The sequence below is a fragment of the Thermobia domestica genome, chromosome 3 (assembly GCF_964235325.1).
Source record: "Thermobia domestica chromosome 3, izTheDome1.hap1.1, whole genome shotgun sequence".
Taxonomy (NCBI): Eukaryota; Metazoa; Arthropoda; class Insecta; order Zygentoma; family Lepismatidae; genus Thermobia; species Thermobia domestica.
Window position 1 is genome coordinate 275,093,543 of NC_137456.1, and position 25,130 is coordinate 275,118,672.

General features: G+C 35.7%; 1 protein-coding gene across 1 annotated transcript in view; it reads right to left on the minus strand.

Annotated features, from left to right (window-relative positions):
• Dis3 (exosome complex exonuclease RRP44-like protein Dis3) overlaps nucleotides 1-25,130 on the minus strand; it is a 145,729-nt gene that overhangs the window by 15,927 nt on the left and 104,672 nt on the right. Inside the window, exons 10-15 of the mRNA XM_081752414.1 lie at nucleotides 20,336-20,452; nucleotides 15,209-15,329; nucleotides 12,074-12,197; nucleotides 7,789-7,923; nucleotides 4,948-5,191; nucleotides 3,885-4,105 (exon numbers count right to left, since the gene is read on the minus strand). Coding sequence (XP_081608540.1) covers nucleotides 3,885-4,105; nucleotides 4,948-5,191; nucleotides 7,789-7,923; nucleotides 12,074-12,197; nucleotides 15,209-15,329; nucleotides 20,336-20,452 — 962 coding nt within the window. The remainder of the gene's footprint in view (nucleotides 1-3,884; nucleotides 4,106-4,947; nucleotides 5,192-7,788; nucleotides 7,924-12,073; nucleotides 12,198-15,208; nucleotides 15,330-20,335; nucleotides 20,453-25,130) is intronic.

The window sequence follows — 25,130 nt, forward strand, 5'->3', positions numbered from 1 at the left end:
GGCGCTTACATTTAAATAACAAAAATGAAACATGCAAAAAAAAAAAAAAAAAAAAAGAAAAGAAAAAAATACATGCAATGGGTATTACAGATAGAAATACAATGAAAAGCATAATGAGAAAACAAATAAGCAGAAATATCATCTTAAGTACATCTCAAACAAGTACACCCTGTCATGAGACTAAAATAACATTGATATGAGTATACAGTAGGAAAAAAGTATATAACATATTAAAAGGAACATACATATAGTCAAAGTTACAAATGAACATACATGAAAATCATAAAATAATATAAGCATGATTTTCAAATCAATTGACACCTTAATTAAAGTACACTCATACAAATACAGAAATAAAAATAAGATAAATTTACCAAAGAATACAAAATAAGCATATGACATATGAAACTCATAACCGAGATAATAATAATAATAAAAAGAAGTGTAGTATCCAAAAAGAAAGCAAAGATAAAAGAAAAAAGATAATAGGAAAAGAGAAAGAAAGTTAAAAGAGAGAACAAGAAAACAACCTAAAAAAAATTTAAATTTTCAAAATTAAAAAAAATTTTTTAAATTTCAAATGGCACCTTACAAGTTAAAAAAAAATATTTGTCCTTTAGAATTTTAATTAATTGTGAACGAATTTTAATAAAATTACTTTGAAAGATATCTATAGCATTGTAGTACTTATTGGCTGTATCTTTAGTTTTATAGATTGAACTCTTCAGGGTAGGAACATTCGAAACAAAGGGTACAAAATTTCTAACATTGCGATATGGAATTTTTATGGACCAGAGACCATCAATAGAAAAGACACCTTGAAGAATATTATGAAAAAAACTTAAATCAAAAATACACCGCCTATCAGTTAGAGGTAACAAATAAAGCTCTTTAGATATGCAAGACAGACTCTTATCTTTGAAGTTTTTAAACTTCCATCGTAACCAAGCCAAAAAATTGTTTTGAACAGATTCTATAGCATTTACAAAATACTTAGTTTCACAATTCCAAATAACAGTGCAGTACTCCAGATGGGATCTCATATTGCAAATGTACAAAGTCTTACAGGTGATGACACTCGAAAAATTACGGCATAGACATTTTAACATAGCTAAGTTCTTCCTAGCCTTTGCTTATTGAATAATAACTTGTTATCCAAAATTATTCCTAAATCCTTGACATAGGATCCAAAATCGATTCTCTGTTTACCGACTGTGTAATTATACAAAAGAAGATCAGTTTTCCTTGAGAAAATTATGCCTTTAGTTTTGGTAAAATTCAAAGGCAAAAAATTGGTTTCAGACCACTTGACCACTAATTCAATATTATCTTATAAGGATACTTGATCTTGAAAGGTTTTAATTTCTTTAAAAATTTTTATGTCATCGGCATACATCAAATATCTACAATTTAACTTCTCAGGTAGATCATTTACATACAACAAAAACAGCAACGGACCAAGATTAGAGCCTTGAGGCACACCAGATGTTATATTATGAATAGAAGACATATAGCCATTATACCTTACTTTGAATTTCCTATTGTTTAAGTACGAATCTAGCCACTTTATTATTTGATTCAATAATTTGTACTTATACAACTTACTTATCAATAAGTGATGAGGTAATTTGTCAAAAGCTTTGGCAAAATCAAAATAAATAACATCTGTCTGACCACCCGATCGAATAACAGAAAACAAACTATGTACAAAGCATGCCAAATTTGTAGTAACTGATTTACCATTTATAAAATAATAATAATAATAATATAATAATAATAATAATAATAATATAATAATAATAATAATAATAATATAATAATAAGCTTTTACCGTTTTCGTTCTTTGAATACCAATATTGAACCTGTAAGTACTAGTTAAGTTCAACCTTTCTGTTTTAGGAGTGTTGCCGGTAATAATGGTATGCTTTCTAGACGCACTGAATCGATTCCAAAAAAACGTTTATTGATACCTCATACTTTTTTGCTCTGATACCTGCTGACAGCAAACGAACGGACATAGCCGTTCTATAAGACTTACAACACATGAATAGGATAGTTTAGAAGATTAGAGCAACACAGAAGATCTAAAAAGAAAACTTAAAAAATTAAACTAGGTCCGCAAATTGTCCAAAATAGGATAGAGTGGAACTTATTTTGGTTAGCCTGGTTCCGATCTACTTGCCAGTGAGATGTCATCTGTTAGACTAAATAGCTGCAGAGATCCGAGCACTCCTAAGATAGGACACTACTTGATTTCGTTTATTTTCACACTACAAGCAAAAAGCTATTCCCGACAGTTCTAGGTTTTCACGATTATGCCCTGTTTATTAAAGGAGATGGATAAATAAAACAAGTAAATGATGAAAAATAGATGATGGAATGAAGAGAACGAAAATATATGAAAGAACCTTGAGAAAATTCACGGAAAGAAGCTCGTTGTTCATCATCAGCACACATGGCCTACAATCAAACCTACAGCCTTCCTCATTGCTCTAGTGGCTAGCACCGATAGTTTTGGTACACAAGTTCTCGAGTTCGATTCCCGGTGCAAAAGCATCGAACGCACTACAGTAGTTAAGATCCTAATTTCAACTGTAGATATCGACCTATATAGCACTGCTATCAATCACACAAACCTACTATTTTTACGAACCCACTCTATAGTATTTACATACCTACAAAATATGAGTACATTCTGCCTACATTGTATTTTAAAGTAGGAAATTGTTCTGACAGGCAATGAAAGTAAATAGTAGCGGCTCTGCAAATATCTTTGTTTTGTGTTCCACGGTTATGCTCTTCAGGCTGAAGGAGATGGATGAATAATAAAGTAAAGGATTATAAAAGGATTTTATGGACTGAAAATGTGACCCCCTCCCGCAAATAAAATGGACACAATATTGTCCGCCACAAATTCAAATGCCCTTGGGTCGAATCAAGAACCCCACGCACCAGAACTAAGCGCTCTACCAATGAGTCCCCATAGCCCCGTACACTCCAGGATCTTGATTTTGGTATTTTGGCTATTCCAAAAATCGGCATTTCAATGGCAGTAAAAATAAAACTATTTGTACCGTCCACGATAATATCGATGTGTTTGACTGTTATTGTTTGCATTTGTGTTGTGTTGCATACTACTACATAGTAAGTTTAACATCTCTTGTAGTACTAAGGTTATATAAGGCGTGGATCTACAGCTTAACATGGGATCCAAGCTACATGAGCTCCCGCCGAGAATCGAGCAGGAGTATCTACAGGCGGGTTCTAGGGTGCAGGTTGCGTCATGGGATTTTTTTGCGGGGGAGCTTATGTTTTCATTAGAAATGGTACAGTCAAACTGGAGAAATGGTAAATTTACGACAAGAAAGGACATTAAAGGAGCAGAATTGTAAATTTGTAGGGCAGAATGGTAAATTTAGAAGGAACAATGGTAAACTTGAGGGGGTGTGCCCAAGCTTTTGGGGGGATGGAACTGTAGAATCGAATCCAGGTCTTCCACGCTGAAAGAATGTTATTTGCACTACTTGATTATATATTACAAGATCTTGTAGTTCCACGATTGTGTCCGTTAGGCTAAGGATGATTAAGGCAAGTAAATAATAATAATAATAATAATAATAATAATAATAATAATAATAATAATAATAATAATAATAATAAAGAAGAATTGGTGGAATGAGAATGTGGGAGTACCCTGAGAAAAGCCACGAACACGATGTTGTCCATCATAAACTTACTTGGTTGCAGAACGAACCAGGGACCTACGCACCAGAGGTGAGCGTTCTACAATTGAACCACCGTGCCACCCATATATTAGAAGAAAAAATACAAATAGTAATAAATTCAAAAATATTAACTAAATTCCCAATATACTGACACAATACCTTCTAATTGGAGACGTAAAATGAGTATATATTGGCGCAGCAAGTCCGTAATGAAAAAATTCCGCTTCCTGCATCATTCCACTGGCAAAATACACAGCCTGCAACATGCATCTCGTTGCCATAATTCTTAACATGGTGTTGAAATATGGATTGTCCGGTTTAACTGCTTTGTCCAGTGATTCTGCGAGAGCTTTGCCAGTTTCCACATTGATTTCAAATCCCTACGAAAATAAATAAATACAAATGAATATTAATTAATAAATTCTGAATAGATAATTTTTCTTCTTTTCTTAATATCAGAGTCAACTAACGTATGATGATAATAGATATGTGTTCATAGAATAGCTAAGGGTAGTTAAGTCTGACAGAACTGGGAAAACTGCTGAACGGAAAACTACCTTGAAAAAAAAAGTGTTCTACATGTTCACCACCATCCTCAACATACTTTCTCATTTTTTTTATTTATTCGCTTCTTAAAGCATTAACTGCAAATTTCGTTTGATGTTAGTTGTTCACCTCAACATTATGTCTGATTAGAAACTGTATCCTAATTATAAAAGAGAAACATCCGTACCTCCGTTCGGATACGCCCTTCTGGAGAACTAATATAATAAACACCTAAGTTAGATCATGGTCCACTTACGCGCCAAAAATCTTCAAAATCGGTCCAGTATTCTAGAAGCCATCAAACATTTTTACATTTATTTTTCTTTCTACAAATACTTATTTTTGATATACTTAAGGTATAAGATACGAAATGAAGTTATGGTCATTGTACGCTCTTACATAAAAGTATTCATACAACCAATTATTTAAAATTATTTCAAACACTAAAGTATCAATAGGCACACGACAAAGATGAAATAACACAAAGGAGACTGAACGTTGAATTAATCTGAGATCTCTGAAAAACAAGAAAAGCTAGTCATATCATTGGTTAGCTAAATTGATAGCGTAAGCCGAACGGCAAACAGGAGATCAGGGTTTGTGTTTCGGTAAGTTCAACGGACATGTTATTTGTACCAGTCCATGTAATTCTTTATTAGCTGAATGAAATACCTACCAAATTTTTTCCAGCCTTGATAAGAGGTTCAAAGTTCGCAGGTGGGGGCTCGGGATGTCGCCGCAGGACAGCACACTCTGGAAATTCTTCCAGAATCTTCTTGGCAACGGAGATATTAGCGAGCAACATAAATTCTTCCACCATGGAATTAGTTTCTCGTAGTTGTTTAGCTTGAACTTCAATAGGATCATGGGTTTCACTGTCCACTTGGAAACGGATTTCTGGCGATGCCAAAACTAACGCTCTTTAAGATAAACAGAAGAAAAAAGAAAGTCAATATGTTTTTATTTTCTTCTACTAAAATAATAATGCATTAAATTCCACTTGTCATTGTTAATTGACTTGAAAAAAGAAAAAAAAAAAGTTCTCAATCTGATCTCTATGTGTATATGTATGTTCGCGATTATATTGAGAACCGTTAGTCATATTTCGATGGGTTTTCTCATTATACGAATAAGTTATAACTAAGGGAAGTTATTCGTATATAAGATTTCAAAAAAAATAATAAATAATTAATTATTAAAAAATTCAAATAATTTCAGCAACACCTGATGAAAAAACTAATCTTGAAATATGCGGTAATCGATAATCTAAAATCTAAATGGGGTTGCATATAACCAAGGGGTTAAGAACCTTCCTGTAGCCAGCTTTCTCCAAATGGTTTAGCTCTGTTTCGTGATGGATGTTTCGATCATTGGCGATGTCATGACTGCTTACATGCAACTCTTGCTTAACTTTTGCCACAACATCATCCACTTTTTGTGTGATTGGTCACTCGCTCGATAAGCTTCTTGGATATCAAAACTTCCAGAAAGAAAGCGAATGAACCACCTTTTCTGGCTGTTGCTTTTGATAACGTATCTTGCTCATGAACAGTACAAATTACAGAAAAATAATCGACTTCAAAAACGAACTAAAAAGCATAAAATAAAACCTTCTTTTAAAAGAAAAGAACTGAAATGAAATATTTAAGTTTTACGTCCCACAATTATGCCGGCTAGGCTAAAGGAGACGGTGAAGATGAGAAATGAATGAAATGGTGAAATGAAGAAAGCAGGAGGACCCCAAGAAAATCCACGCACACGGTGTTTGTACACCACAAAATTAACTTGGCGCGGGCTGGGATCGAACCCAGGATCCCATGCACTAGAGGTGAACACTCTACCACTGAACTACCGCGGCTTCTTTTAAAAGAAAAATAATCGACTTTAACAAAAGCAGATAAAAGTGCTAAAAGCAGAAAATAATTTATTACTATTACCTGTAAACATTACTTGAAGTCGTGCCAAGCCAAATGTATTAATGGCTCATAAAATTACCACCAAAATAATTTTGTATTAAGCAATAATGATGTATGAACCCTATGTTATTAATTTTCCTTTACTAGCCTGACATACGATATGTCTTCAATTACAGCAGTTACTCAACTGTTTCACAAAACTGAATCAACACTACAAATTCTCTCTTGGAATCTCCAGTCAGAACCGTGCGCCTACCATGTGAATTATACCCTGCACAGGATATAATTTTAGTTGAAAAATATCTGGGTAAAGACCTTTGATTTGTAATAGACATGCTTACCGTATTGGCCTGAATATAGTAGCTTACATTAAATGCGTTTACCTCCAAGGACTGTAAATAATCCTAAGCAATACCTATCACCCTAAAACTATCAATAATGAGAATACAACAAAACGAAGAAAGAAAAAGCAAATTAAAAACATAGAAATATTATCAGAAATATAAAAAGTAACATAAACATAAAACTGAAAAAATGACACCAATTTAACTTTTTATGGGCAGACGAGGTATAAGCTAACCTCTATCTAACTTAAACAATGACAGTTACCATGCAATACACAATTCACTTCTGATGGCATGATATTATTGGCTTGTCCATACACAAATTATGTCGTCCTTTCGTTAAGATACGTTTGAAGCTGTGCAAACGATCGTGCAAATATATCGCTATACAGAACCATATTGGAACCACTTCACGCAGATTTAGGATTTAGATTTCTGGGCTTTCAGCATCTATGGCCATGTCAGCTCGTCACGTTTGAGGGGTGATATCCCTCGGTGAGCACACTATCCGGGTTGTATCACCCCGCCATTTGCCTAGTGTGAATGAGAGAAATCCAGGAAAACCTCATTCAGGATGGCTGGCCTGAAATATTAGCCGTCTTTTCATGTGTTTGGTTGGTCAACAATAATTCACCCTATCGGCGAGGAGCGTTAAATTCCACATCTCATAGCTGGAGATATATATAATTCCACGATAACAGCGAGCAATTTAAATAGGATGTATTCACGATTTCTAATAAAAATGGCAAAATTGCTTGTCTTCAGTTATCACAAACCCTAAAGTTTTGCCAGATGTCCGGAAACAAGAATGGTTTCCGTTTACATAGTCGCGTCCTTTTATTTATTTATTTATCATCAAACTTGCTTCCAATTTCACATTCTAATCTGTTCTTCCCTTTTTCTTAATAATTTCTCCTTGATCTTTAGTACCGACAGTTTCCTCTCCTTCAAATTTTTCACATACCTCGGCTATTGAACACAGGAGCTTCTGTGGATTGAGTCATCCAATCCATTTGATTAATACTTTTTTCAATTTATTCATTTTTATCTTTCTCTCTATTGCAATTCAATAGTTCAAAATGCATATTTTTAAATCTAAGGGCACGACACCCTTGTAACGTCTTAATAATAAATAAATAAATAAAATATATTCATTAATGGCACTTGTCTGCAAACACAATTTTAAACCAATATGAGTAAATTAAGGTAATATAAATTACGGATTTCCATAAAAAAAACAGAAAAATCAGTTCATACCCGTTGTCTATTCTCTTTTGTTTTAGAATCTTTGCCAGCTTATTCAATCCTCTTAGAGATTTAGCTAAAGTATCCTGTTGAGTTGGATCATCAATCTTATTCTGGGCTTCCTCGTATGTCATTGCTCTTCTTGACCTGTGAGAAAATTATGAATAAAAGAAGTTACTACTGAAAATTTTAATACACTCAAATATTTGAATATGTCAACCAAATGAGTGTATTTATTAATAAATTAACTTATTAATAAACATATAAAACATTATATCTGTATCCTGATGCAAAATTAACCTATTACTAGAGTACAGTGTTTTAGTCCAGGGAAGTTGAAAGATTATACTGAACGGATAATCCTACAGGCCCAGTATTAGCAACTGTACCAGTTTATAAAGCTCTAAATCGTCTCTTTATTTTATCTATAAGAACTGAAACTGTCTTGGCTGTTTCGTTCGACTAGAGTTTAGCGTCCCCTTTCATCACCGAGGTTATATGAGCTGCTCAGCTTAACGTGGGATCCGAACCACATGAGCTCCCACCAGAATCGAACCCGAGTCTCCACTGCTAACCATTCAAGTTTTGTCTTATTTCGGTGTTTCCTATCTGAAAACAAACTATAAAAAAAATCCCAGAAAAATGTTCATTTGGTATCGAATAAAATTTTACGCGAGCTAGATCAGTTACGCATAAAGGCATACTCAATTATGATATAAATTAGAATGGTGTAGAGTTATTTTGCTTGATTAGTTTAATATATATTTTACAGAATATTAACAATTTATACTAGGCGACAACTGATTCTACATCTAAATTTATTCAAAAACGAAGTTAAATCCAAAATTAACTAAAATCATTTCACTATTTAATCTTTGAAATAACTAAACTTTTTATTCAACTCCAAATTTATTTATTTTTAAGTTCTAACAGCCCTTTTGCTCTTTATTCCAACATTGGATTACTATTAATCCATGGTGCTTGGGGTCCCGGGTTCAAACCCTGCTCCTGCCAAGTGAACTTTGTGGTGGACAAACATCGTGTGCATGGGTTTTCTCGGTGTTCTCCCGTTTCCTCCCACTTTCTTCATTCCACCATTTCATTCATCTCTCATCATCACCGTCTGCTTTAGCCTAACCAGCATAACCGTGGGACGTAAAACTCAAAAATTTCATTTCATATACTATTAATCCAAAAAAACTTATAATGATATATGTCGAATCTAAATCTTTTCCTTAACGACACATCAAACAAACTAAAGCCAATAAAACCAACGCAACGTAACGGGGAATGACGCTTTTATATATTACGAGGCGCACATCATAAAAAGGGCAGATAATGTTTTATGCATAATAACCTAAAAGGACACAAGAAAGCGCATTAAAACACATTTATTATGGTGCACTTAAAGGGCGTACGCCTAAATACATGTATTGCTATACAGTAAAATGTAAAGCAATATAGCATACATAAGTAGCACTACGCACAATGTAGCAGTATGTACATATATATGTTATACTCTATGTAATGATGATGAGCTTGGTTCTACAGAGTGTGTTAACAAAGTTTCAGGGCTGGTCTCAAAGTAACAAATGCATTACATATTTTTCTACAACGAACTAAAAGTCTTCAAAATATGACCCTTGGGCATCAACACACCGCTGCCAGCGGGTTTTCCATTGTTCATAGGCTCCCTGGAGGTGTTCGCGCACTAGGTTGTGAAGGAACATCGTCGAAGCCACCTGGACCACTGGAATCGTGCCAAATCGCTTCCCTTTCAGGTCTTTCTTGATTCGGGAGAACAAAACAGTCGCAAGGAGCTTGGTCGGGGCTGTAGGCTGGATGCGGCATTGTTGCCACGTTGAACTGTGCCAAAACTTCACTTTTCCCATCTTCAAATCTTCTGTCACTAACTTGAACACAGTAGTAGGACCCAATCCCAGTTCATCGGCAATTAATTTAACACTAAGACGATGATCAATGTTGAAGAGTTCACGCACTTTCACCAGATTTTCCTCAGTTAAGCTTGTTGCAGGTCTCCCAGGGCGGTCATCGTCTTCAACGTCTTCGTGGTCCTCTTTGAACCTCTTGTGCCATATGCAAAGCATTGCACGTGACATGGCGTCTTCTTTGTAGGCTTCCTGAATCATACGAAAAATCTATATAGCTGTTTTATTCAGTTTCGCACAGAACTTGACAGCATAACGCTGCTCCAAATGTCGCTGCATTTTCAACTCACTCAGGTTTCGACGGGAGCCACTAGCGATCTACTCACTCTCGCGTCTCGGAGGTAACTGACGCTTGTGCGGCGCTTAGCTGACACTCCCCTCTACTGCACCCTGTCAGTAGAACGGGTTTGCGCGTGCGCCCCTATACAGATAACACTCAAGTCTTGAAACTTTGTGAACGCACCTTGTATATCATTTAACTCTTGCTGTGAAACTTCGTTTTAAGCACATATCTATATTCTATAAAGAAAGTTTGGAATGTAATATTCATAACAATGAGTAAATGCAGTACAGCATCCTTAACCGTCCCAGAACTATGGGATGAATACGTTTACTGATTTCTAGCCACATTTAAAACCTTATATTTTGCCTTTTCTTTCTTTCTTCGCCTATTCAGAATAAGTTAAGTCTGGTTTAGCGAAGACGAAGTAATAATAATAATAATAATAATAATAATAATAATAATAATAATAATAATAATAATAATAATAATAATAATAATAATAATAATAATAAGCACAGGGTCTGTATTTTAAGTAATGAGAATATTTTTGTCCTGACGCGACTATACGCCAGAGCGCGCTGGGACCGGTTGGAGTCGGTAGTAGCAGGTTTGACATTGAAAGCGTTCCACGCGGCAGTTGCCTGCTGGCTTCCGTTGAGGCATATTCACGCGCGGCGTGGACGTCTGCAAAGAAATTTGTGCAAGAGCAAAACGCAGCAAAGCACTGAACAGCGTTGAATCAAATTTTGTGTTCGCCTTGGAAAATCTGGTCCATCAACGATGGAAATGATTCAGAAAGCGTACAGCAATGAAAGTTTATCACAAGCTCAAGTTTTTAGGTAGCACAAAATATTCAAAGAAGGCAGGGAAAGCGTGGAGGACAAACCACGCGCAGGTCGCCTGTCAACCTTAAAAACCGGAGACAACGAACAACGTGTGCGAGATTTGCTTAACTCGGCCGCGGCGTTTTAGAGTGTTCGTTTTATCGCGGATACGCTAGAATCGATAAAATGGTTGTTCACAAAATCATCATCAAGGATTTTAGGATGAGGAAGATATGCGCACGGACAAACAAATGCAAAACCGCGAGGTCGTTTTAGAACGGATTGAAGAAAACTCTCAATTTTTGGACAATGTCATTACCGGAGATGAAATTGGATCTTCGAGTACAACTCCGAAACAAAACGGCAGAACATCGAAAGGCACACTCCGCAGTCGCCTCGGCAAGAAAAAGCTCGCATGTCCAAGTCCAGAATCAAAGTATTGCTATTGTGTTTTTTGACAAGAAAAATGTAGTCCACTCGGAATTTGTGCCTGAAGGACAGGCAGTTAATGGCACCTTCTACGTGGAAGTGTTAGAAAGATTGAAGAGGCGGCTGACCAGAAATTGCCGCCGATTGGAAACTTCATCACGACAATGCGCCATGTCACACCTGCTTCGTGGTTAGAGAGTACATGACGAAAACTGGCATCACAACGATTCCTCAGCCTCCCTACAACTCCGACCTTGCCCCTGGAGACTTTTTCCTATTTCCCAGAGTGAAAAAAAGACCTCAAAGTGCACTACCACGGAACCCTGGATGCTGTCAAAGCGGCTTGCACGCGTGCTCTGACGGCTGTTCTAGTTGCTGACTTTCAGGGAGCGTACGAAGCTTGGAAAACTCGCCTGCAGAAGTTGTTGCGTTCAGTCGAATAATAAAAACCATGTTTAAAAATGTTTGTAAATAAAATCTCCAACTTAAAGTGTGTTGACGCTCAAGGAACATACTTTGAAGACTACTACAGGTTTGTAGCGATATCTGTAATAAATTTTGTTTTCATGATTTATTCTCATTACTTAAAACACAGACCCTGTAAGTAGTTCAAGGCCATAAATTAATTTTACATTATCTATTTCTACCACACATAAGCCTTTACGTTAAATATTATTACTCTTATCCTTTTCATCTATCCACCTAGTAATGACTCTCTTGCTTACAGTTCCTTACTGATGACAGAAATACTGATGTGATGATCTGTACTCACATCATCAGCTACAGTTCCTTACTGATGATCTTATACATACCTTATAATACTTTTGCAGTACCGTGTTTTTACTATTTCAGCATCGTGTGTCATTTCCCAAATGCAAGAAAAAGCAAATCGCTCTTCTCCACCACGAAGGGAACATAAATTGGAGCTGAGGAGTTCTATAGAAGTAAACAAATAAACAATTAATAATAGTAATAAATTTATGCACAAATGTATACGCAATATAAAATGTAAATTTAGTTATGAAGAAAATATGGAATTAACGGTGAAAAATAATCGATTTTCATTAAAAAGAAGCTCACTAACTAAATATAATGTCTACTTTTATTCTGAAGAAAATCAGTAATGCAATGGCACTTATTTCCACACCATTGATACGAAAAACATTCTGTAGATTCTGTATAATATATAAAGAATGAAAAATGCACGACTTGATCGAGAATTATATGGAGGAATTGGTGTGATGTAAAATCGATTATTTTCTCCATTTATTATATGTAGATCTCAGTTATTCTACTAATGTAATATGTTCCTTACCAACTTCTCGGTGATGGTGTTTGTTATCAAATTTGAACTTCTTTGAAAACAAAGGGTGAATGCGTGCAAAAACCTGTAATATGACTCCCTCATACTTACCCTATTTGCGCCTCTTAAAAACAATCTACATGAACATCCCTCTAGGACATGGAGTAAATTAAATTCACTGTAAACGGACCAATGGCAGAAATGTGTAAAAATCAAACGACAATACTTCAACAGCCTTAGACAGTACACGAAACTTGTAGCTATTTTGCCATTAAATTCTCATTTTTTTCCTTTCTGTAAACAAACTTCTACAAAATCAGAGTATCACTTTCAGAATGACCCTTAAAAGTCTCCCTACACGCCCCTAAATTATTTCTTTGTTAAAGTTGGCCTTGACAATTCACTTTCTCATTTCCCAATACTTAAGACCTTTCCCAAAATGAAAATGAAATGAAATATTTAAGTTTTACGTCCCACGGTTATGCCGGTTAGGCTACAGGAGACGGTGATGATGAGAGATGAGTGAAATGGTGGAATGAAGAAAGTGGGAGGAAACGGGAGAACCCCGAGAAAAACCACGAGCACGATGTTTGTCCACCACAAAGTCCACAGGACACGAGCTGGGATCGAACCAAGGATCCCAAACACCGGAGGAGAACGTTCTACCACTGAGCCACCGCGCCCCCTGGCCTTTGGCAAATTGGTAGACATTAGACCACAGGGTATGCCACTCAGTGATCTATATAAAACCTTTAGATTACCCATAAAATCTCCTACCAAAAACAAGCATAATTGTTTGCATTAAAAGAATTTAAAAAAAAGAAACAAGAAAAAGAAAACAAATATCAAGAAAATTGTTACAGTAGTTCTGAAGTCGCAATTGAAACGCCCTGAAACTACTTCCTCCTACCCGAAAACAGATTTCACCACGTTTTGTGAAAATCATGCCATTAGCATCGTTCTAAGGGTGAAATTCACAAATATTCATTCACTTAACCAAGGATTTCTTGCTTTAGGTTATAGGATATAAGTTACTACACAGCTAGGAATTAGGGCTCATGTACTGTTACAGAAAGTATTTACAGTGAAACCTCTACTAACGGACACCTCTATAAAGCGGACACCACCCGTAACGAACATATTTTGTAATCCCCAAACATTGTAATAGGGAAAAACATATTGGCAAACCTCTCCAAAGCGGACACTCTCTAGTACGGACACGGACTGTCTTTTATAGGTATTATTTACCTCCGTATTACGGACACTTTCTCTAGAAGCAAGTTGAAAACTGTACTAAAAATACATTTTTAGTAATTCATACATGTGTCACCAAGGAAGCATTGAGACAACATTTTGCTCCTTCAACTGTCTGCTCAGCAACCTAGACGAAGCGTCTCTGTTTAACAACTCTTTTAAGTCCTTTGCTTGCATCCCACTCCGACTCAAGTTGTTTTAGACACAAAAGTGATTCACAGTTGCCCGCTGTTTGAGATGAAACGTCATGGTAGTGTCCCGCTGGAATCTCTATCAAACCAGAAAAAAAGTTTAGTGCTTTTTACCCGCAGGTATGCATATTGTCTCAAAAAGGACATTTCTGGACTGCAATTAACCCACAAATTAAAGCGACATACTGAAAACGTAGGAAGTAGTGATGAATGTAAAGTGCAGAGAACTATGACAACTTATTTCCATGTTGTGCCTCGAACATAGAGTATTGGATGGCGGAGAATACTGCAGGTACAGTAACATTACTGAAATATTCGTAAATACATAATTCATGCAAAAATATATTTTTTCTAATTGCATATTACCTTGTTTACTAATTGACGTATGAAAATATTGAAACCTCTTTAAGGCGGACACCTCTCTATAGCGGACAAATTTTGATTCCCCACGGCTGTCCACTTCAGGGAGGTTTTACTGTACTTTTCGATACGACTATAAAATACACAACGCAAGGAACCTTTTTCTGAAAATGCTTTAGTACTATACTCACTCACAAATCACGCTTTTTTTATTTATCTATTTATTATTATTATTATTATTATTATTATTATTATTATTATTATTATTATTATTATTATTATTATTATTATGAAGGAAAGGCTTACCATTTTACAAACACTTTTCGTAGATTTAACACCAATAATGGCACCAGCGCCTTCATTTTATCATCATGTTGCGTGTCGGATAGAACTTTCACAAGAGCAGCATCTGGCCCGCATATTTCTAGCTTCCTCCATCATTGTACCAAGCAATTTTTAGCAATATCACAATATTGCGAGCGGTGACATTGTGACTTTCATAATTTTTTGGTGTTCTTCACTATTCAAATGCATTTCTCAAATTATGAATGCCCACATATGTTCTGAGATACTGCTTTAAAAGTTGTAACTCACACGCTGGTAACATATTACTCACCAGGAATTGACTACTTGTTTTATTTTTAGGAACGTTAGTGTGTAACTGAAGCTTGGAACTTTCTATAGTATCAAAAAAGAAGATTTTAAAAAAAGGCAATTTATGGCTTATAAACAACAAAATTAGCTTCTTTTGTTATTAAATTAATCTAATAATATGCAAAATACGGCAAGTTTCGAATTTCAACTCCAGGAATAACGAAGAGAAACGTAACATAACCTACCTGGTACCATGTCTATTCTTTTGTCCACCAAATAAACTGTAGTAGCTCTCAATGCTGCTTCTTTGTCGAGGGCGTTGCCTGGTCTTATAAAATGACTCACATCAGCAATATGCACACCAACCTGAAGATAAAACATAATTATATTTTATGTAGTTGGGTCAATCCAAACAATTGATCAAGAAAAAAGAAAAATTGCCGCTCAACCTTTTCAAAAAAATCTAATTTTTTCATGAATGTTTATACTATATCAGAGTTCTTCAAAACCACGATTAATTATTTTTCAAAACATCCCGTAGCGACGCAGCGGTCGCCACCATTTTTCTTTTTCTCGATTTCAGGCGTTTATGTTGTTTTGAATATCTCAGCATGTATTTGCCCTAGCAAATTGAAAATTGCTGGGCGTGTCCAACTTATGCAAAGCTAAAACTTTGTCCTCTTAACATTTTTGCCTAAAACCCTTGAAGGAGGTGAAATCGGGGCCTACAGTAGCAACATTTTTGGACATTGAAGACATGTTTGGGAAGAGGAAGAAACTGACGTAGAAGTCTGAATTTTTGTGTGCGTGTAGTCCGGGGTCAAACGTTTATACTCAAAAATTTGCATACCTGTAGCTGCTCCCAAAGGCCTGAAAAAATGTCGTAAAGTCGGGGAATTATGCCAATTTGCCATATTTCACTGTCCAATATCTCCAATAGGCCTGAATAAAAAAAAAAATGTAATTTTGGGAATAGTTAGTCCTTTAGCATACCAAAACACACAATAAAGCGCGTTTTGTATTTCTGAGCAGAAGGGGCCAACATATTAAGGAATGGCAACATACTCTAGGAGGTGTTTTGTTGACAAATTCAACTGGAAATTCGTTGATGTGAAGTAAAATAAAGTAGAATGAATGGCTAGTCCAATTAAGGCTCTCAAGCTCCTTTCTTTCCTCTAGTTGTGACTCACTGTCTTATCGCCCACAGAAGCACTGGTGAAAAATGCCGCTGTCAGCAGAAGGAGAGAAAAGTCAAAATGCATACTTGGTAAAAAGGTCCGTAAGTACTCAAGAATGATATTCAATTCTGTTTGTTGTTGTTTTAACTGTCAACTCATGGAGGAGACTGTTGTCCTTTCGTTTGATATACATTCCCCAGTCAGTGAACACTCACTCATTGTAAACACTGACTGAGGAATGTGGATCAAACGAAAGGACAACAGTCTTCTGCATGAGTTGACAGTTAAAACAACAATAAACATAATTAAATATTGAAACAGCGAGTAGCAAGAGACTTCACATCAACGAATTTCCAGTTGAATTTGTCAACAAAACACCTCCTAGAGTATGTCGTCATTCCTTAATATTTTGACCCTCTTCTGTTCAGAAATACAAAACGTGCTTTATTGTGTGTTTTGGTATGCTAAAGGACTAACTATTCCCAAAATTTCATTTTTTTTTTAACCAGGCCTATTGGAGATATTGGACAGTGAAATATGGCAAATTGGCATAATTCCCCGACTTTACATTTTTTTTCAGGCCTTTGGGAGCAGTTACAGGTATGCAAATTTTTGAGTATAAACGTTTGACCCCGGACTACACGCACACAAAAATTCAGACCTCTACGTCAGTTTCTTCCTCTTCCCAAACATGTCTTCAATGTCCAAAAATGGTGCTGCTGTAGGTCCTGATTTCACCCCTTTCAAGTGGTTTTAGGCAAAAATGTTAAGGGGACAACGTTTTAGCTCTACACAAGTTGGACACGCCCAGCAATTTTCAATTTGCTAGGATAAATACATGCTGAGATATTTAAAACAACATAAACGCCTAAAATCGAGAAAACACAAAATGGCGGCAGCCGCTGCGTCGCTACGAGATGTTTTAAAAATAACTAATTGCGGTTTTAAAGTACCCTGATATAGTATAAACATTCATGAAAAAATTAGATATTTTGGAGATGATCGAGCGGCACATGCTTGATCATTTAGAATGGATTACCGGGGTTCGATTCCCGACGGGAGTTTATGTGGTTGGGATTCCACGTTAATCAGTAGGTCCCGTCTCATATAGCCTCGCTGCTGAAAAGGATGTTAAACTCAGAAACAAGTTACAATGGACTGACTCAGTTAACTTTTACATACATAGGCGCCGACTAAATGAGTGCTCCGGGACTCAAGCACCCATTGAAGATTTTTAACGGGTGCTCTGAATCCACTGATTTCTCAGTTTTCCTTTGGCCAATGTTGCAAAACACATTTGCAATAGAAAAAACAAAATTTCCATGTTAAGAGTTTTGTTCAATGCAAAGTTTAGTTGATCGTGGTAAAAATAAACACACAAATATTATAAATAAGTAAATTAATCCTATGCCTTTCATTTTATTACAGTATGTGCCCCCTGTATTATTACAATATGTGCTCCCTAGTGTGTATTGTGTGTCCCCTTGATGGCTGTTCATGCCTATCAGAATCCACTAGTTTGAGAACCCTGGTCTCTTGGATCTGTTAAAAAAAATACGAGACTCGAGATATGATTTATACAGGGTGTCCGGAATGGGACTGACGGTTTTTAAAAGTGTATAGTTTTAATATGGTCAGAGATACAGAAGAAAAAAAGACATTCATATTGAAGGAAAAATCAAAAAGTTTTGTCCAGCAAATTTTCACACTTGAACAACAACCGGTGACGGCGCTAGTATCGCCGATAAACAGAAATGGCGTCGGCAGTCGAAAAGGCGCAATGCGTGTGGACTCCACGCTCTCCTGATGTTACCCTCCTGGACTTCTTCCTGTGGGGGTATGTGAAAGACCTTGTGTATTCTGGTGAAAAGGTACGTAACCTTGATGAACTGAAGAACCTTATTACTAATCGATTGCTTAAGTATCACCTCAAATGTTACAGAATACGTGAAGAAAGATTAAGTTCAGGCTAGATATTGTAAGAGTTACAAATGGAACTCACATGGAGTTACACTGAGTTACAATGACTTGTAAGTAAGACCAATTAAACTTTTTGAGTTCTACTTTAAAATTCTTTTTTTTTTTTCTTCTGTATGTCTGACCATATTAAAACTATACACTTTTAAAAACCGCCAGTCCCATTCCGGACACCCTGTATTAGAAGTATTGAAGTGTCAGCACCCATCGAAAAAAATTAAAAGTCTATGTCCACATCCTATTTATATCTTATTCCTCTTGTTCTAGTAAGTTCCTCACAGCAATATTCGCTTCTCGCAATAACAACCTGACATCCGTCATCTTTCATAGGTGTTTCACAGTCGAATTGTGTCTAATCACGCAAAAGCATCAGAAACGGACATTTCAACAAATTTCGCGTTTTAATTATATTAGTCACTAAAACCATTATTTTCTCTGTGTTATTTTTCATTTCAAACGTCATTTGTTTTTCTAATAAATTATTCATTAATCGATCCGATCATTAATTCTTTCTTCCATTAATGTTATTTAAATAATTATTTTCTCTAAAACTTTATTTTTTATTCGTACACTATTCTTTATTTCAATAGCTATTCGTTTTCTTTAATAGTTGTTCCATATTTTAACCTCTCTTAATTTATCATTTAAATAATTATTAGCTTACTCCAATAATTACTTATTATTCAGGTAAGTATTCGTCAACAGTAATTACTCGTTAATATAATAATATTTCGATATCCTATTAACTATTCGTTTATTCTAACAAAAAACAGTTTCGTTTCACAATTGTGAAAATACGCTAGACTTTGAACTGTGCGAATTCAATGTTGAAACAGATCTATACCTTTTGGCTGCAACAAAGGGATATCGCTAGATGAAGCTTGTTAATCTGACGCTGAATACATATCAAAAACACTTTCTTGTTGTCTTAAAATTATTCGTTGAATCTATTCCATTAAACTGCGTTGCTCAGGGACGGCTTTAGGATTTTAATATTGGGTAGGCCCATTCAATCGCTCAGGGTTTCTTTCAGAAAAAAATGTTCCGAGGGGGCATATTTGGTATTCCGGGGGACACACTGCTGATACTGTTCTATTTATTACATTATAGAGGTATTATTTTGGTCTATTCCGGGAGGGCACTTTCAGAGCTCCGTGGGGGGAGGAAGTGCCCCCCATAAACATGTCTGGAAGAAACACTGCCCTCGCTTATGGATACATACACATTTGATTGAGTAATAACAGTAGGAAATTACTTTTACAGTAGTGGTTGATGCTATTGGACAAATAATTATCTACAATTAATGCAGTTACTCTTTATTGTATCTTTTTGCGTTTTTATATTTTTCAAAATTTTTGGGTAGGCCCGTGCCTATCCGGTGTACCCGCTAAAGCCACCACCGCTGTTGCTATGTACCACCGATTTTAATTCAATGGCGAACAAAATTAAAACCGAAAATGGTTGATTTTTACCATTCCGGTTTGAATAGAGTCTTAACGGAGGATATGGATACATCCTTGGGACGCTGAATCAATTCCAAAAAGCCGCTTCTAGCTATCTATTACAATTTTTATTCTATGACAATAAAGGTTGAAGCTGGAAGTACTAGTAATTTCTTACTACTTCCGGTTTTAGTAGAGTAATATAGGCCAAACAGCACTATTTTTTTACATGTTGAATTTCCGAGAAACTGCCTATCGCTATCTACTACCGTTTCTGTTGTATGGCAATCAATGTTGAAACCGGAAGAACTAGTAAATGTTACCACTTCCTATTTTAGTATAGTAATACGAGTCGAGATGGCACTCTTTCTTGACTTGATTAAAAAAAAAAAAAAAAAAGCTTGTTTCCATCTGTTACCATTTACATTCTATATATATCAAAGTTCAAACCGGAAACAGTTGATTTATATTACTTCAGGTTTGTATAAAGGGCTAATGGAGGAGATGGTGAATATATTCGTGGGACGCTTAATCGGTTAAAAAAAAAAAAAAAAAAAACTGTCAATGTCTTTTACTGTTTTTTCTTCTATTGAAACAGGACATACAATTAAATTTCAACCACTTTCGGTTTAAACAGTGTTACGGGTGGTGATAAGTATGTTGTCTTGAGATGCTGAATCGATTCTAAACATTGTTTGTCTCTTATCTATTACGTTTCTGTTCAATGGCTAGCAATGTTCAAAAACAGATCGATCGCAAAAATATATTCACTTACCTCGTAATTTCCATTTTCCAGGTCTCTGCAATGGAGTGCATCGTCAATATCAGTACAGCCGGGAGGGTCAACACTGCAGATATCTATATGCCGAAGATCTTCTCGTTTGGCAACATCCTACATGAGAAAACAGAACAAGCGTGAATACTTAGATGCTCTTATAAAATCCCACACGACAAACTATTAAAACATAAATTAAATAAGTAATACCCGCGACTAAACCAGGTTTCCCAAGTATGGATTGATCCATTCCAGGACAAATATCCGACGATACGCCTATGTATATTCATTTATCTGGCAATGATTCAAGAACCGAGGAACATAGCTATTACCAGATATTTGTATTTTTTTAAAAAAAGTTTGACATATTTCGACAAGTATCTGTTGTTCATTTATTTCCGCTGGGTTCCAAATTCGTGAGACACATGAAACTTACATTGCTTACGTGTATATTCTGCATTGAAATATTATAATGATAGAGAGAATTGCACTTTTTTTTTTTTTAAGTCTCTGAAAGAGAAAAACTTTAAAGAGCAAAGATAAGTAAAGCAGGGAAAATTATTTACATGAAAATAAAGTGAAACATACACGCGTCTATGCTTTCTTCACCTAGCAGATATTTGGACCCGAAAGTTGAGTTTTAGATCCTTGCATTTAGATTGAGAGTGGAAGTAACAAAATCACTCTGCTCATCCATTATAAAGCTAGAATTCTAAACACCACACAATTAGTTTTATTACCAGATATATTTTTAACCCAGTTCTATGATTTACATTTTTAAAGTATATAACTGCATGAGACGCGTATTTCTTTCTTTCTTTTTTTTTTTTTTTATGAAAATTTAAATTTCGAAGAAGTATCTTTATCAACTTCACAAATAAGCTAAAACGAAATAATACTTTTAGTTACATGGCATATTCCACTCAAACAAATAATGTTTAGGGTCGCACTTACTGGGATAGAAAAATAGCAAATTTTGGTCTTACTAAAAGCATCACTAACTTTTTATTTAAAAAAAAGAAAAGAAAAGAAATCTTGTTTTTAAAAGGATTGTCAGTACACAGAAGAAAAGGTACTACTCCGTGAACGCACACGGATGCTCTTCTTACAACCGCTCCTGATGGGAAGATCAGTCGTCGTTCCTCAGCTGTATTTTTTTTTTTTTTTTCTGAGACTAGCGAATGCAACAGTTGCAATCTTGTACTTTATTTTCTTACTGTGACCAACGTACTGTATACTCATAATTCAAGAGATGGAATATTGAATTCCGGGATTGCAAGCGTCTCGGTGAACAAAAAAAAAAAAAAAAAAAAAAAAAAAAAAAAAAAAACTATCCGGGACAAGACTAGAATTATTGTTAATCCCACCCAAACTGAGACAGTTTGGAACCCTAGACTACACCAGTGGTTCTCAACCGATGTGTCGCGACATACTGGTGTGTCACGCAGTCCCCTAAGGTGTGTCACGAAATTTTGGAATTTAAAAATCATGAATTTAATAATAATAATTAGTTAAAATCGATACAGACTGTACCAGTCAACCCCTCCAGCGGTAGCAGTAATGCTCAGTGCTATATAGAGTCCTTATAGAAACTAACTGGTTTCACTACTATAATAGATATTATTATTATTCCTATTATTATTATTATTATTATTATTATTATTATTATTATTATTTATAATGAAAATATCAAAGAAGTGTGTCGTGACGTCCTGGACCTTCAGTAAGTGTGTTGTCAGTCAAAAAAGGTTGAGAACCACTGGACTAAATTATCACACATTAACTCTAAAATTAATATCTCACACACCTACAGGTCCTACGTCCGGTCTCTTTCGCAGGTTATTACCAACACTTCTCTCGCGGGATTTTCTGAGTAGCTTGGCGGTAGTTGTTTACTGCCACCTGACCACGGCGGACTTCGCCTGAGACCAATAGTTCACACCAAAATTATTTACCCTATTATCATTGTCATATCCTCTAGAATAAAGTATTCAATTTGCCTTAGGAACCAAGAATTATTTAATTCGAAACACTTGTATCAGAAAAATGCGCTCCCATGTGCTCGAATGGTTATAACCTGCTCAGTTTGTTCATGTGGTTTTTGGTTCGATTTTCTTTGGAAACAATTTTTAATGTTCACTCAGTTAAAATATATTTAGTTGCCATAGCTCTTATGGACCATAATACCAAGGAGTTCATACCCGCAAATATCTCAATCTCATGCAGTCACACCAGTTCATAACACACATTCGGTTGTAATGGAATGGTGGCCTTGATCTTCCCTGGGACCACTGACTTTTTAATTTTACACTTCCAACACTAATTACCAAAGACCAATAAAAGATTCCTTTGCTTTGAATATGCTATCACTGGCGCAAATCCCGGGGGGATGAGGGGTACATGTTTCCTCCAATTTTGGAACTGGGGGACTGTCCCCCCATTATCCTATTTGAAATATGTTTTTTGGAGAAAACTGTGATTATTTGTGTTTGATTGCCGCAAAGGAAAGTGAGATGAAATTGACGCTCCCCCCACAGAATAAGCCTCAAATCTGCCCGCCACCAAATGTTGAAGACAACTCTGCTCCCTGATCCTCCACAGGATTGTTTCTCAACTTCACAAATATTTTGAACTTCGCTTAACAAAAAATAAATAAATAAAATAAATAAACAAATAAATAAAAATAAAAAAACAAAAAGAAAAGAAAGAAACGATCTTACTTGTCCCCCCAATGTTGACAGATTTGCGCCCTTGTATGCTATAACGCATTTTCATTTACTATAAAGTGACATTTTTGTCATTATCTTTTAGTAAAAGAAGAGGAAATTCCAAAATTATAGATTTTTTTTTAATTCGGGAAGAATTCTTCTCGCAATCGCCTAAAATTCTTAATTTTATTGAACAATTTTAAGATTAAACAAGTAGCAGTGTCGCAGTGTAGCCTACACCAGACCGGAAAAAGTTTGGTTCGTTACACTATACTCAACGTGAAAACTGAAGTTTGAATTTTCCCTCACTCTTTATTCCTTACTCTAAAGTTTATTAAGATGAATGATTATTTTAAAAACAGAAAACACTTAAGTCTAAATCTGTCGAGTAGAAAACCAATTAGTTTTATTTTAACGTTGTAACTCACGGACATACTAGTATTTTACAACCTGAGCATTATATTAACTCACTAATCTGAACAACAATGAGAGCAGTTTATCAAGCAAGGGTGATATTCATAATACTTCCGTAGGAATACGTAGGAACCAATTTTTGGTTGTCCATATCTTGGGATCAACTGGACAGAACATCTCTATCAACCAAATAGATTCCTAAGTTTTTATTCTCTGCATCCTAGCCAAAATTGATGGATGATTCATCAAATATTGCCTGAGATTGTGTCTCCTGGACGGACACACGGACAGAGTAAATATATAAGGGAATTTTTGGCAAACCGAACTCCTTAAAAAATTATAGCATACGTACGGCCAACATTGCAAAGTTTCAAATTTCTGATCCAAATAGTTCGGGAGTTATGTAGCGAATGTGTGCATGCTTCAATTACATAAATCATACCAAAAAAAAGTTGGAATTCAGTTCATCATTCGAACTTATACAGACATGATTTTTTTAAAAAAGCGAATAATTTTATTAGAAACAAAGTAATAAGCTTACATGGAATTTAATTTAATCTCCTTCAAAGTACTATCCTTGGCTAGCAATGCACTTATCTTAATGTTGAATCCATAACTGGAAGCATTTCTGCAAGGCTTCTTTTGGAAGTGGGTTCAGTTGCTCTATCGTGGCCCTCGCAAACGCGCATGTCAGAAATGGCGTCAAAACATTTTCCTTTAAGCATTGTTTTAATTTTTGGAACAAGCCAGAAGTCGCATGGTGCTATATCTGGAAAGCACAGCGAATGTGGACAGACAGCAATATTTTTGCGGGTCAAACATTGCAGATCAAAAGCAAGGTGTGGCACGGCGCGTTTTCGTGGTGAAGAAGGAAGCCATTTGCCCACTTAATCTGCGGTTAAAATGATTTTCACGGACCCATACGAGTTGTTTAGTTCTTCGGAATGCTTTCGAATAAGTATTCCCATGTTTGAATAAATCATTTGTGTCACTTTTTACACGTTTTCATTTGTTTTTGACGTCAAAGGACATCTCGATCGTTCTCCGTTTTCAACCGACTCCTTGCTGCTTTTGAATCGCTCATACCACTTGTAAACAATCTTCAATGCCATTGCTACATCGCCAATACACTGATTTTGACATTTCGTGAGCTTCTTTGGCACTTTCTTTTTCAGCTTAGAACAAAACTTAATGTTGGCGCGCGACAGACACACTTAACGCGTCCTCACTCTTCTGCCTCTGGAAGCCAACTAACATGTCACAATTCGTTCAAACTCGACACTGGCAGTACCAAATGTTTAGACTACCGGGCTTACTAGCTGAAATGGATACAGCATCGATAGATGGCACTGTGCATCTACATTCAACTTACTTTTTGATCACACCTTGTACGTCTGTAATGAAAGGATCATTTTCTGAGAATACGCCTCTCAAATCTAAAAAGAAGTTGTGTATGACATACTTGTAATACACCCACCAATAACATAGTTGTAATAAGGTAGGTGCAGGTAAATACGTCATGTTAAGGTTGTTGGATTTTTTACGGCCTTAATTTACATGAAACACGTAGAACAACATATGTGCGTTGCAGAGTAGCCTTTTCCGATTGTAGAAAAAATGTACCAATGAGGCCACTCACTTATATTTTGTACCCAAGGTAAAAAGTGTTATAA